This window comes from Bos indicus x Bos taurus, chromosome 23, assembly GCF_003369695.1.
Source record: "Bos indicus x Bos taurus breed Angus x Brahman F1 hybrid chromosome 23, Bos_hybrid_MaternalHap_v2.0, whole genome shotgun sequence".
Lineage (NCBI taxonomy): Eukaryota > Metazoa > Chordata > Mammalia > Artiodactyla > Bovidae > Bos > Bos indicus x Bos taurus.
This window is the reverse complement of record NC_040098.1, coordinates 14,943,671-14,956,445: the sequence shown is the minus strand read 5'-3', so window position 1 is coordinate 14,956,445 and position 12,775 is coordinate 14,943,671. Positions and strand designations below refer to the sequence as shown.

Here is a 12,775-nt window from a genome sequence, read left to right as displayed (position 1 = left end):
AGCCAGGCTTCAGCAATATGTGAACTGTGAACTTCCAGATGTTCAAGCTGGTTTTAGGAAAGGCAGAGGAACCAGAGACCAAATTGCCAACATCCACTGGATCATTGAAAAAGCAAAAGAGTTCCAGAAAAACATCTATTTCTGCTTTATTGATTATGCCAAAGCCTTTGTGTGGATCACAATAAACTGTGGAAAATTCTGAAAGAGATGGGAATACCAGACCACCTGACCTGCCTCTTGAGAAATTTGTATGCAGGTCAGGAAGCAACAGTTAGAACTAGACATGGAACAACAGACTGGTTCCAAGTAGGAAAAGGAGTACGTCAAGGTTGTATATTGTCACCCTGCTTATTTAACTTATATGCAGAGTACATCATGAGAAACACTGGGCTGCAAGAAGCACAAGCTGGAATCAAGATTGCCGGGAGAAATATCAATAACCTCAGATATGCAGATGACACCACCCTTATGGCAGAAAGTGAAGAGGAACTCAAAAGCCTCTTGATGAAGGTGTAAGAGGAGAGTGAAAAAGTTGGCTTAAAGCTCAACATTCAGAAAACGAAGATCATGGCATCCGGTCCCATCACTTCATGGGAAATAGATGGGGAAACAGTGGAAACAGTGTCAGACTTTATTTTTCTGGGCTCCAAAATCACTGCAGATGGTGACTGCAGCCATGAAATTAAAAGAGGCCTACTCCTTGGAAGAAAAGTTATTACCAACCTAGATAGGATATTCAAGAGCCGAGACATTACTTTGCCAACAAAGGTCCGCCAGTCAAGGCTATGGTTTTTCCTGTGGTCATGTATGGATGTGAGAGTTGGACTGTGAAGAAGGCTGAGCGCCGAAGAATTGATGCTTTTGAACTCTGGTGTTGGAGAAGACTCTTGAGAGTCCCTTGGACTGCAAGGAGATCCAACCAGTCCATTCTGAAGGAGATCAGCCCTGGGATTTCTTTGGAAGGAATGATGCTAAAGCTGAAACTCCAGTACTTTGGCCACCTCATGCGAAGAGTTGACTCATTGGAAAAGACTCTGATGCTGGGAGGGATTGGGGGCAGGAGGAGAAGGGGACGACAGAGGATGAGATGGCTGGATGGCATCACTGACTTGATGGACGTGAGTCTGAGTGAACTCCGGGAGTTGGTGATGGACAGGGAGGCCTGGCATGCTGCGATTCATGGGGTCGCAGAGTCAGACAGGACTGAGCGACTGAACTGAACTGAACTGATAATACATACCATAATAGGTTAAAGGATTTATGACAAAGGAAGAAATAAAAGCCTAAAAATTTCAGGAAAAGAGAGAACATTTGGTTGAGTATGTGTTTAGGGCTTAGGGCACTGTTGAGATTAGTGAAATGGAATTTCTTCTATGTCTGAGCATGGATGACCTTTAAATCAGCAGAGATGGGCAGAGGTGCATAGGTAGGAAAGCACAGTTGAGGAAATGGCCAATAATCCTGTGTCAGGGAATGCAGGACATACTTTGGGGAGAAATGGCTGATAAAGCCAGAAATATGGTGAGGGAAAAGCCTACAGCTATTACTCATTCATGTCTTTTTTCCTCAGATCTTTTTATGTAAAATGTTGATATTTTGTTTTTATGTGTGTGGGTTTTTTTTTTTTTTTTTTTTTGCATTCTGACTTTTTGAGATATTGCATTAAAACATTATCTTGAAAATCTACTTTTTTGGCACCTCCTTAAATTTCATTCACCTGGCCCTAAAGCACTTAGGTCGTGGTATGTGACTGGCACAAAGTCCAGAGCTGCCAGTAGGAAAAGACTCAGGATCATTGGCTGAGTTTGAACCTGGTGTTTTCCAAGTCCTCCCTAGATAGAACACAACCTGCCAGGGAAAAGGAGCGGCCGGAGTGGACTACAACTCCCAGAAAGCCGCGCGGCACAGCGCCCACGTCGATTGGCTGCTCGGGCCCCGCCCCCTCCCGGGCCCCGCCTCCGCCTCGAGGACCCGGGGCGGCGAGTCCAGGGCTAGCGTTCTCCCGAATCGGCTACCCTGTAGGATCTTGCACAGCCGGCAGGCTTCAATGGCGGCCCAGCCAGTGTCCCGGGTGGTGCGGCGGGTCCTGAGAGCCGGTGTCCGGAGCTGCAGCTCGGGGGCTCCGGTGACGCAGCCATGCCCTGGGGAGCCTGTCGTGGAGGTGAGCCCGTTCGCATCCACACTTTTCCTGGGGGAGGCAGTGGCCAGGCAGCTAGCTGCCCAGAAGCACCCCGGCCCCTCCGCGGCAGCTGCTTCTGAAAGTGGTGTCCGCTCCTGGGAGGGACCCCCCTCGGCGCTTAATTAGGCGCACAGGGAGAGGTGTGGAAAGATGTTCTCTAGATCGACCGCCCAGTCCCACCTGGAATCCCAGCTGGGGGTGGCGGGGTGGGGGTGCTCTCTGGGGTCTGACTCAAAAGCTTCCCTGCCCACCCGGCCAGGCAACCTCCTTCCAGGTCTAAGTGACTCCCAGAGATGGGGGAGCAGGCGGGCAGGACTCTGGGACCAGTGCAATGTTATTAGCACCCCTCTCAGTCCTGCCTCACACCCTTAAACAGCTTCTTCCTTAAACAGTTTCCTCACTGTACCCCTGGGGTAGGTTATCTGTGTGATCAGGTGCTTTTGTGACACCTACTTCATAATGTGACACTGACTAAAAATGTCACTTTGTAGTCACCTGGCTGTGTGACCCGTCCTTCACTGGCTGTTTGTGTTTCATCTTCATTTCCCTTAGGAGGGTTCAGCCTGATTCTGGAGCAGAGTGGAGCCCAGAACCTGGGCTCTTGCAAGTTTGGGAATCTGCTTTCTCTTTAGGGTTAGGATAGCGCCCCCCGCCCTGAGTCCTTAACAGCATCTCTCAGAGGGATTTTTGGTGTGACAGGTTTTCAATTTGTTTTGCCCATCTTGTCAGGGTATCATTTTGGGAGAAGCATCTCTTTTTATTTGGTGAAACCTTTTCTGGGTCCATTTGGTCATTCCTTTCCCACCACCTGGCGCAGGACTTCAGGTTCAGGGGCTCAGCAGGTCAACAGATTGAGCACCTGCTGTTGCTCAGTCAGGAGGAGGGTCTCAGGCTAAATTGCTTTCCCCAATTCTGACCTCCCTCCTCACCCTCAGGATCCTTGGATAAGTAATTCGCATTGCTGGGAGGTGAAGAAGTGTGTCCAAATTCTTGAACTCTGAACGTCATGGAGGGGAAAATGGGAAAACCAAGATGGCTGAGAGATCTTTAAAGAATTTAGGAAAAGGGGAAGTTTCTTCTCCCCACCCCGAGCCCCTAACTTACTTTGTACTTTTCAGCCTGTGCTAAGCGGCTTCATTTATGGTCTCACTGAGGCCTCACAGTAAACCACCTGAGGTGAGTAGAGTTTGTATCTTCAGGTGAGGGAGCCCATGGAAGTGAACTTCCCTGGACCCCCCTGAGCTGTAAAGTAAGTGAGCAGGAGCGCAAACTCTCGCACCTGTGCTCCGGCTTCTTGTCTTCAGGGAGGATGAGGGAGGCCACTCCTGCCCTTTCCTTTACACTGTGAGGGCGGAGGTATCATTAGCAGGTAGGAAGGTGGACTTGAGCAGAATGCCTCAATTTTAATCCCAGCCCTGCCGCTTATGAGGTGTGTGAATGTCAGCAAGTCCCTTCACCGCTCAGTGCCTCAGTCTTCTCTGTGAACTGGGAATAACAGTGTCTACTTCTTAGGGTGATTATAGAGATTAAAGGAATTAATGTAATATATATATATACACACTTGAAAAGTCTGGCCCATGTACATGCTGTGCATGAGTATCTCAGGTTTGTCTTAATTATCCTTGCCACCATTGTCACATGCTGTGTCCCATAAGTTTCCCCGCCCCAACCCTGGACGTCTCCCAGCAGGGTTATCCTCCGCAGATGGGTTGCTCCCCTGTGTTTCTAGGTATGGTGCTTACCTGGTGCTCTGCCGTCGGTGGCATCAGCAGATATTTGGGGCCGTTTGAAACAGACCCGGTGAGGTAGCACACGACAGAGCGCTGGACAGGATGCCCCAAGTTTTCACACTTGCTGCGCCCCCAGTGTGATGCGGGTCCTGGGCCTACGGCTTCCCCTCTTTTCATGTCTTCAAGACCAGGGGGTGGCCAGCCCATCTGTACGCAGTTGAGGGAGGGCATAGAATGTCCTTCGGAGAGTCTCAGAGGTGAGCGAGTCTTGGAGACAGCTGTGTTCTGCCCATCCGCTGAGCTTGCCAGTTGGTGGGAGCAAGGATGGGGGCTCCTGGAATCCCCGTCCTCCCTTCCCTTCCAGCAGGGGGCCTTTTCCCCACACCACCGTGCCCTGGAGTGCCCTGGAGGTCTGGTTTGGGATGGGAGGTGCTGGGAGAGACAAGGGGAAGCCAGGAGGTGTTGTCCGTTTGTCAGGGTGTGGGCTTGTCTGTTCATCAGCGTGTTGGCGGGAGAGCGAAGTGAGGTGTGGGGAGGGAGCTGGCTGCGAGGCTGGTGGAAGGGGGCCTTGGGCTGGGTCCACTTGAGGTGGCTCTCCAAGTGGACAGGGGAGGTGAGTGGGTACACGGGGAGGTAGGTAGGGGAGACGGAGCTCCCTGCCAGCCTGGTTGGCACAGTCAGGACAGAGGGCTTCCCACAGTTGCAAGCGCTACAGCCCTTTTTCTTTGTCTCAGGCTCCGGGCAGGCTTCGTTGGGGTGACGTGGGGCTGGCCTCAGGTCCCGGGAGTGCTGCCTTGGTCCAGGGGAGAGGCTGACTCTGTGCCAGCAGCACCTAGTTATTCGGGGGGCCGGGAAGAGCACGTGTCGGAGAGGTTTCTGCAGGGAGGGACTGCGTACATGAGGAGGATGGCCGGGCCAGGCCTGGGGCAGTCACCCTCGGGAGGAAAGCAGACTTTTCAGGAGGGCTGTCTGAACGTCCAACCTGCCCAGCTCCTCAGAGGCCTGTGTTTCAGTGACATACGACTATCCTTACATGTGTGAAGACCGCAGACTTAGGGTGGGGCTGGAGGGAGAGTGGAGGTCAAGGCCCGGGGCTGGGCACTTTGCCCAGGTCCCCTCATTTAATAGAGATGAGTTTTGGACATCCCTGGGTATAGTTCGTCCCAAAGAGGGTGTAAATGGGCCAGTGCTATTTGGGTTTGGCCTGTCTCTTTGTCCCCCAGCTCCTCTGGTATCTACACTGCAGAGCAATTTGGAGGTTGGCCTTTATCAGTCAAACCAAAGGCCCGATGTTAATGGATACCAGGGAAGGCACTTGGAGGGCAGGTCCCTCCCTAAACTGACTCCTTCCTACTACCCTTCCCCACCTCACCCAGTCTGCACTGGTAGGAGACGAGGTGTAACCAGTAGCATGTGGTTGGCTGTCTTGTGCCCAGTTAATCGCATTGGTGTCCATGGTCCCTGGGTGGCTCAGACCCTGCTTGTCCTGCTTTGAGTGGTGTGAGGGCAGGTCTGGAAACCCCAACCTTGAGCCCTCTGCCATTAAGTAGGGCTTTGCAAGACTAGGGAAGCTGACATGAGTGGGAAAACTAGTCCTAGTGTATACAACTAGTGCCCCTCCATGGATATATGGTGACTGGATATTTCTGAGTAGGAGTTAGATGAAGTGAATGGGAGCAGTCTCTTCCTGAACCCCTACTGTGTGCCAGGAGCTCCTCCGGTTGACTTAGGTAGGATTATTGTCCACACTTTATGGACGAGGAAGCTAAAGCTGAAAGAGTAGTAGGCAACCAGGCCTGTCGTTCAGGTTTACCCGCCTCCAAAGCCAATGCTCAGAACTGCAATCCCCCGGATTAACATGGCACCGAATTCTGGTGTGGCTGGGCCAGTGGTTCTCAACCTGGGCTGCACAGAAGAATAGGAACACTACAAACAAAGCCAGGGCCCCAACTCAGAGCAGCTGAGACAGAATCTGTGGTCTGGGGCTCTGGTCTCAGTACTGCTAAGAAGTTCTTCAGGTTATTTTCATGTGTAACAAGAGTTAAGAGTCACTGTTAGAGGCTAAACCATTTTTTTTTTTTTTTAATTTGGAGAAGGGCATGGCAACCCACTCCAGTATTCTTGCCTGGAGAATCCCGCAGACAGAGGAGCCTGGCAGGCTACAGTCCATGGGGTCACAAAGAGTTGGACATGACCAAGCAACTAACACACACATTGTTGCTTTACGATGTTATACAACAAAGTGAATTAGCTGTATGTATACATTTACCCTTTCCCTCTTGGCCCTCCGTGGGGCTAAAGCATTTTGCCAGTAGAGACCAGCCTAGAAATGAATGGCTACCCCAGTGTAACTGGGTTTCACACACACTGCCTTTCTCTCTGAATTGGGGATCTGCCTATCTGTCCATTGACACAGGTGTTTCGACACCTGCTATGACTCGGGAACGTTGAGTCAGGCAGGGAGACTTCCCACCCCAGGCGGGGCCTGGGGAGTCTGCGAAGCCAAGGGTGCTCTGCTTGTGACATGTCGTAGCCTCTCCTGGGCAAGAGGCTTCACTGTCTAATCTGCCCGGTAATTCCTCCTGGATTCCAATCTCCTTTGACTGGTGCTAATATTTTTTTCCCTCCAAGGGGGTTTAAAGGAAAAGGGGAAAAAAAAAAAGGGAAGAATGAAAGTAGGATATGAAGTGTTGGAGGAGAGAGGAGGCAGGGATGAGGCGTGTTAATATCCAAGTGATGAGTTTGCAGCCCTGGCAGGGAGAGGGAGATGAGAGATGTGTTTTGTGTGTGTTTAGGAGGCTGCCTCAGGTACTGGCTATATGATCTGAATGAATGTAGAGAAGGTGACTCTTGGTTTCAAAAATGAAATCAGGCCGGCCCCACCCTTGGCCAGAACAGAGGGCCTAATTCCCTGCTGGGTTGCTCCATTCCACATCTGCTCTCCGGTTTCTGCTGAGTCACGAGCCTCTGTCTTCTCACTGACTCCCATTCGGGGTTTCATTTGGGTTCCTCCCTCACCCAGCCGCCTCCCCCAGGGTGTTCAGATTAGGGTGAGGAGGGCATCTTGGCGAGTGGGAGGAGGGGCCCTGGAGTGATTAACCAGTTACCCAGTTGTGAATAGCTGTGGATTCCGGGGTGTCTGGGCTCCTGGACTCTGGTGGCCAGTGAGGGTGGGACTCTTGATTCTGCGGTGTGTCCCTGCCCCACCCCCAAGGGCATGGGGGAAGTGGGGAAGTGGAAAGGCAGTGGGTGAGTGGGGAGGGAGGAGGGAGCATTCTTGTGATTATTTCAGACTGCAATTCAGGGAAGTGACGGCTACTTTCTGGTCCCTGGACCATGGGAAGAGTTTCTTAGATGATTGAGAAACCGGTCCTGGAGTGAGCAGAGTGAGGTCAGGTTTACGGACCCAGGAAAAGCCTGAAGCACCCCCTGCTCTCTCTCTCTCTCACCCCTTCTGCCTCTTGAGTCAATCTGGCCCTTGACCTTGGCTGTACATTAGAATCGCACCGAGAGATGAAAAACGCAAGCACCTGGGGATCTGAATTCAACTGGTCTCCATGGGAATGTTCTTCAACTCCCCTGCTGCTGCTGCTAAGTCGCTTCAGTCGTGTCCGACTCCGTGCGACCCCATAGATGGCAGCCCACCAGGCTCCCCCGTCCCTGGGATTCTCCAGGCAAGAACACTGGAGTGGGTTGCCATTTCCTCCTCCAATGCATGAAAAGTGAAAGTGAAGTCGCTCAGTCGTGTCTGACTCTTAGCGACGCCATGGACTGCAGCCTACCAGGCTCCTCTATTCATGGGACCCTCCAGGCAAGAGTACTGGAGTGAGGTGCCATTGCCTTCTCCCCAGATGGTTCTAACATGCAGCCAGGGCTGGGGAGGTCCCTGAAGTAAATGTTTCTCTTTCCTGGACTGCAGGAGACCCAGAGACCTGCTTTCTTTCTTTTTTAAACATTTAAAAAAATTTTTTTTATTGGAATATAGTTGATTTACAATGTGCTGCACAGCAAAGTGAGTCACTTAGACCTACATCCACTCTTTTTTAGATTCTTTTCCTGTATAGGCCATGCCAGAGTACCGAGTGGAGTTCCCTATGCTATACAGTAGGTCTTTATTAGCAGTGTGTGTACAGGCTTCCCGGTGGCTCTGTGGTAAAAGAATCCGCCTGCTGATGCAGAAGATGCGAGTTGGATCCCTGGATCAGGAAGATCCCCTGAGGAAGGAAATGGCAGCTCGATTGTGCATTCTTGCCTGGAAAACCCCATGGACAGAGAGAGGAGCCTGGCAGGCTACAGTCCATGGAATCGAAAAGAGTCAGACATGACTTAGCAACTGAGCACTCAGCACCCAAGTGTGTGTATGTCAGTCCCCCTTTATAAGTCTTCCAATTTATCCCTTTCTCCCTTGGCAACCATAAGATCGTTTTCTACATCTGTACCTTTTTTTTCCTATTTTGTAAGTAAGTTCATTTGTACCTTTTTTTTTTGGATTCCACGTGGAATTGATACGGTATTTTTCCTTCTCTGCCTGACTTCACTCAGTATGACAGTCTCGAGGTCTATCCATGTTGCTACAAATGGCATTATTTGGTCTTTTTTATGGCTGAATCATCTTCCATTGGGTATAAGTACCACATCTTCTTTAGCCATTCCAGAGGCCTGCTTTATTAGGTTATAAGATGGTGATAATCTGGGGTGTTTCTCTGCCAGCATCCTGGCTAACCCCCTCTTTTACAGCAGGACACTTTTAGCCCACAACTGTCCTTGTTTTATAGTTGGGAGAGCAGACCAAGAGGAGTCAGAGAACTTTGCTAGACTGTCAGGGTACACAGAACCCGGAAACAGGGGTTCTTGCCCCCAGTCCAGAGCTCTATCTGTAGACCTCACAGATGACCACCACCACGGTCATGATTCCTTTGTTCTAAAGACTCTAGAGAAATGACTTCTCCCTGCCCTATATTCCATCCTGTGTACCTTCTTGGACACACCCTATGCAAGTAGGGGAAAGACTACAGAACTTAGAAGACCGGGATTTGAGTCCTGGTTCCACCAGGGGTGTTCGTGGGCCCCATCCGAGCACTGGTTATAATAATCCTTTCAGGTGTGGGGATGGAGCAGGGAACGTTCTTTGGAAACCTCAAGATGCCTTGCAGATGTTATTTCTGTGGGGCAGTTATCATCAACATCGGTCATGACCCAGGGTTGTGCTCTAAAGCAGGGGTCCCCAACCTTTTTGCCACCAGGGACCAATTTCTTGGAAGACAGTTTTCCACAAACTAGGGCTGGGGTTGGGGGGATGGTTTCGGGATGACTCAAGTGCATGACATTTCCCGTGCACTTTATTTCTAATCTAATGCTGCCACTGATCTTATAGGAGGTACCGGTCCACAGCCTGGGCTTCGCGGACCCCTGCTCTAAAGGGACGGGGGAGAGAGAGCAGATGATCTCAGACTTGGGAAAGGGGGACGGAGGCTGGCTGCTTCCTTTCTCTCCCCCAGGATGCGTTTGCGCCTTGTGAGAAGGCTCCAGCAATCCCCTCCCCATTATACCCCAAAGTGCGGGTCCTTAATCCTTTCTTCTGGCAGTGGGTGGGTGAAGGGTAAGGACGGACGTAATCTGGGCATGGGGTTAGCATGGTGGCCATCCCGCACCTCCATCCTCCCTTCCTGGGGGCTGGTGTCCTCATTCCCTCTGTGGGTCCCCCTGGTTGTACTGTCCTTACCCTAGGCCTTCTACAGGAGGGGAGCCCCCCGTCGTAGGTGTACCCACCCTGGCTGGCTACGGCCCCCAGCTTCTGCTGCGGGTGTAGTCTGTTGGGTCCCCCTGGGCAGTGGGGAGGCAGCTTGTGTGACCCCATCTGCCACAAGGAGTAATCGCTTTGAGCTCAAGGTAAGGAGGGCTTCCCTTGTGGCTCAGCTGGTAAAGAATCTGCCTGCAATGTGGGAGACCTGGGTTTGATCCCTACGTTGGGAAGATACCCTGGAGAAGGGAAAGGCTACCCACTCCAGTATTCTGGCCTGGAGAATTCCTTGGACTGTATAGTCCATGGGGTCGCAAAGAGTCAGACCCGACTGAGCGACTTTCACTTTCAAGGTAAGGAAGGGGAAGCCTGAGTTGGAGAAGTGGTTCCATGTTCCAGGCCACTGGCCCTCATAGCTGCCTGCTCCTTCCTCCTCGTTTCTGGACATGTTTCTTGGGTGCCAAGAGGCACATGCCCTCCTGGTGACCTGTCCAAAAGATGCTAGGGATGGCTGTTCCAGGATGGGCGTCCTTTGAGGGAGGCGTGACAGGGAGGAGGTGGGGGCTGGGTGGGGTCTAGTGCCCTTTGCCCTGCCCTGATGCCCAGGCAGATGCACCCCAGCAGAGACCCTGCACCCTCAGGGCTGAGTATGGGGCTTGGAGGGGCAGGTCCTTCCTTCTAGATCTGTCTCTCATCCTGTGAATGAAGGGAGACTTCCAGACCCCCACAACCGTGGAGCCCACATATGGATGGAGAGGCAGTGTGTGCGGGTGTCAGAGGGGAGGGGAGGGTGGTTGACGGGGGTGGGCGTCGTGTCCCGGAGGTGGGTTCTCCCCGCACCTGCCCCCAGCCCGTGGTCCCTCCCACCCCACTGCAGGTGCTGTCCAGGCCGAGGCCGTTCCTGGGGGAGCACGCCGCCCCCTTCTCCGCCTTCCTCACCGACAGCTTCGGCCGGCGCCACAGCTATCTGCGGATCTCCCTCACCGAGAGGTGCAACCTCAGATGTAAGTCACCCCCCGGGCCCTCTCTGGGCACCGGTCCCTCTGCTGCAGTGACCCCTGCAATCGCCCCCGGTCCAGGAATCCTCCCCATTCCTCTTTCTAGAAAACTCCACCCAGCCTTCTTCCTTGCTTGTCAAGTGGGGTTCAGGGGCAAGGTGGGGATCAAGAGTGAGTTTTGTGGTCCTGGGAGCTGGGTTCTCCTTGGAATCAGGCTGGAGAACAGAATTGCTGTTGGATTCAGGGTCGAGGCTGACCCGGGACCTACCACGGGCTCGGGACTCTTCCTCCCTCCCTCCTAATTCCCCAAGGTCTGCACAGTGCAGGACATGGCATGGGGCCCGCCGGGCACTGTAAACAGGTGAAACAGGCTGGTGCCCACAGCCAGCACTGCCGGGTATAAAAAAACACTCCAGTTTCATGAGACAGGTTGTCTGGGGCCAGGCTGGTACACGGTCCTCATTGCATAACATTGCATAACATCGTACAGAGAGCTCTGGGCGGGTCCGCTGCTGGAGGGACTTCCACAGTGTGCGCGTCTGTCTGTCTTGCCTTTCTTCCATCTTTCCTCTCTTCCTCCCTTCCTCTCACTGTAACTCACGGTGAGAAATGTGTTTACTTCATGGCCCAATAAATACATGTCTGTGTAGTAAATGTTCAACCTAACAATACTTACCCCTTGCAGTACTGATGTTCTGATGTTCTTGCCTAATCTGTTCCATCTTGAAAGACCAATTCTAGACCCTTCCCTAATCCGCCCCACTCCCTGGCAGGTCCTGGCCACTAGTGCTGTTGAACCTGTCCCACGGGAACTGAAGGGAGGAAATGGTGCCCCACTCACCAGCCAGGGCTCGCCTCGTTGTCCTCTTTTGCTGCCTTGCCCTGGACAGGCGGTACCTCAGTCTTCCGGTCTGTGAAATGGGACTGGTGTTTGGTCACCTGAAGGACTGTAGCCTGGGTGTGAGAACACGTGTTGCCACAGAGGAGAGTGGCTTTGCCCAGGGCAGGGAGCACCTCCTGGCCTCCTGCACCTCAGGACACACAGAGGTGGGGCTCACTGCTTGTCACAACCAGATGCGGTGAAGGGACTGAATGATGGCAGGAGGGGTGGGCCCAGGGCCCTGGCCTTCTTCGCAGACCCCACCCAGCGGCCCCTCACAGAGGAGGCAGTCTCGGCCTGCCCCTGCCCCCAGCCAGGCTGCCCTGGCCGCTCATTTCTCATCTTTAACCCACTGAGGGACATCACGGCCAGATGGGGAGGGGTGTTAAATTTTATAGAAGAGGAAGGTGAGCCTCAGAGAGAATCTGGCCTAGGGTTTGTGCCACCTCAGACTTGGCCGGGTCTCTCCTCCTAGCTGGGTTGGGGTTCCAGAGAAACTTACAGCATGGTGGGCGAGTTGGGGACTGGAGGCCTCCCGGTCTGACCGCCTCGGTCACTTCCTTCCTCCACGTCCCCTCCCTTCCCTCAGGTCAATACTGCATGCCTGAGGAGGGGGTCCCTCTGACCCCCAAGGCTGACCTGCTGACCACAGAGGAAATCCTGACCCTGGCCCGGCTCTTTGTGAAAGAAGGCGTGGACAAGATCCGGCTCACGGGTGGGGAGCCGCTCATCCGGCCGGACGTGGTGGACATTGTGGGTGAGTTGACCAGAGTTATCACCACCTCTCCCAGGTCCTGCTCCATCCAGCTTGACTTGAGTACAAATATCAGAAGCCAACACTCCCTTGGGATGTTATGTTCAAAGAGTCCTGCCACCCTCTGAAAACAGGCACCATCGTTATTCTCATTTTTGTTAAGAAATGAGGCACAGAGAAGTTGGAGAACTCGCCCAAGGTCACAAAGCTAGTAAGTGCCAGAGCACAGTGGTTTGACGTCAGATTTAGACTAAAGTCCTCCCCCAGGCTTGGAGGCCCACGTGACCTGGTTCCATCATCCGCAGAGACCTCTCTCCTGCCGCTCCCCCCCCATCCTCCCCCGCATTCACGCCACCAGGCCTTTCCACGTGCCATTGCCCTCGCTAGGAGCAGAGGGCTGCCAGCCTGCCTCGTTCAGGGCCCTGCCCCGGTATCATCTCCTTAGGGGAGGCCTCCTTGACCTAAAGTCCCTCCCCACATACACGCCCCCAGCT

The 12,775-nt window shown here is 53.0% G+C and overlaps 1 protein-coding gene across 6 annotated transcripts in view; it reads left to right on the top strand.

Annotated features, from left to right (window-relative positions):
* The first annotated feature begins 1,958 nt into the window (after positions 1–1,958).
* Positions 1,959–12,775, top strand: part of MOCS1 (molybdenum cofactor synthesis 1) — a 34,501-nt gene continuing 23,684 nt past the window's right edge. For 5 of the 6 annotated variants that reach the window (XM_027524919.1, XM_027524918.1, XM_027524921.1 and 2 more), the window contains exons 1-3: positions 1,959–2,161; positions 10,527–10,653; positions 12,117–12,284. In XM_027524919.1, coding sequence (XP_027380720.1) covers positions 2,048–2,161; positions 10,527–10,653; positions 12,117–12,284 — 409 coding nt within the window. In that variant the 5' untranslated portion in view covers positions 1,959–2,047. Of the gene's footprint in view, positions 2,162–10,526; positions 10,654–10,706; positions 11,695–12,116; positions 12,285–12,775 lie in introns of those variants that run through there. The other variant, XM_027524920.1, reaches the window with a different exon arrangement.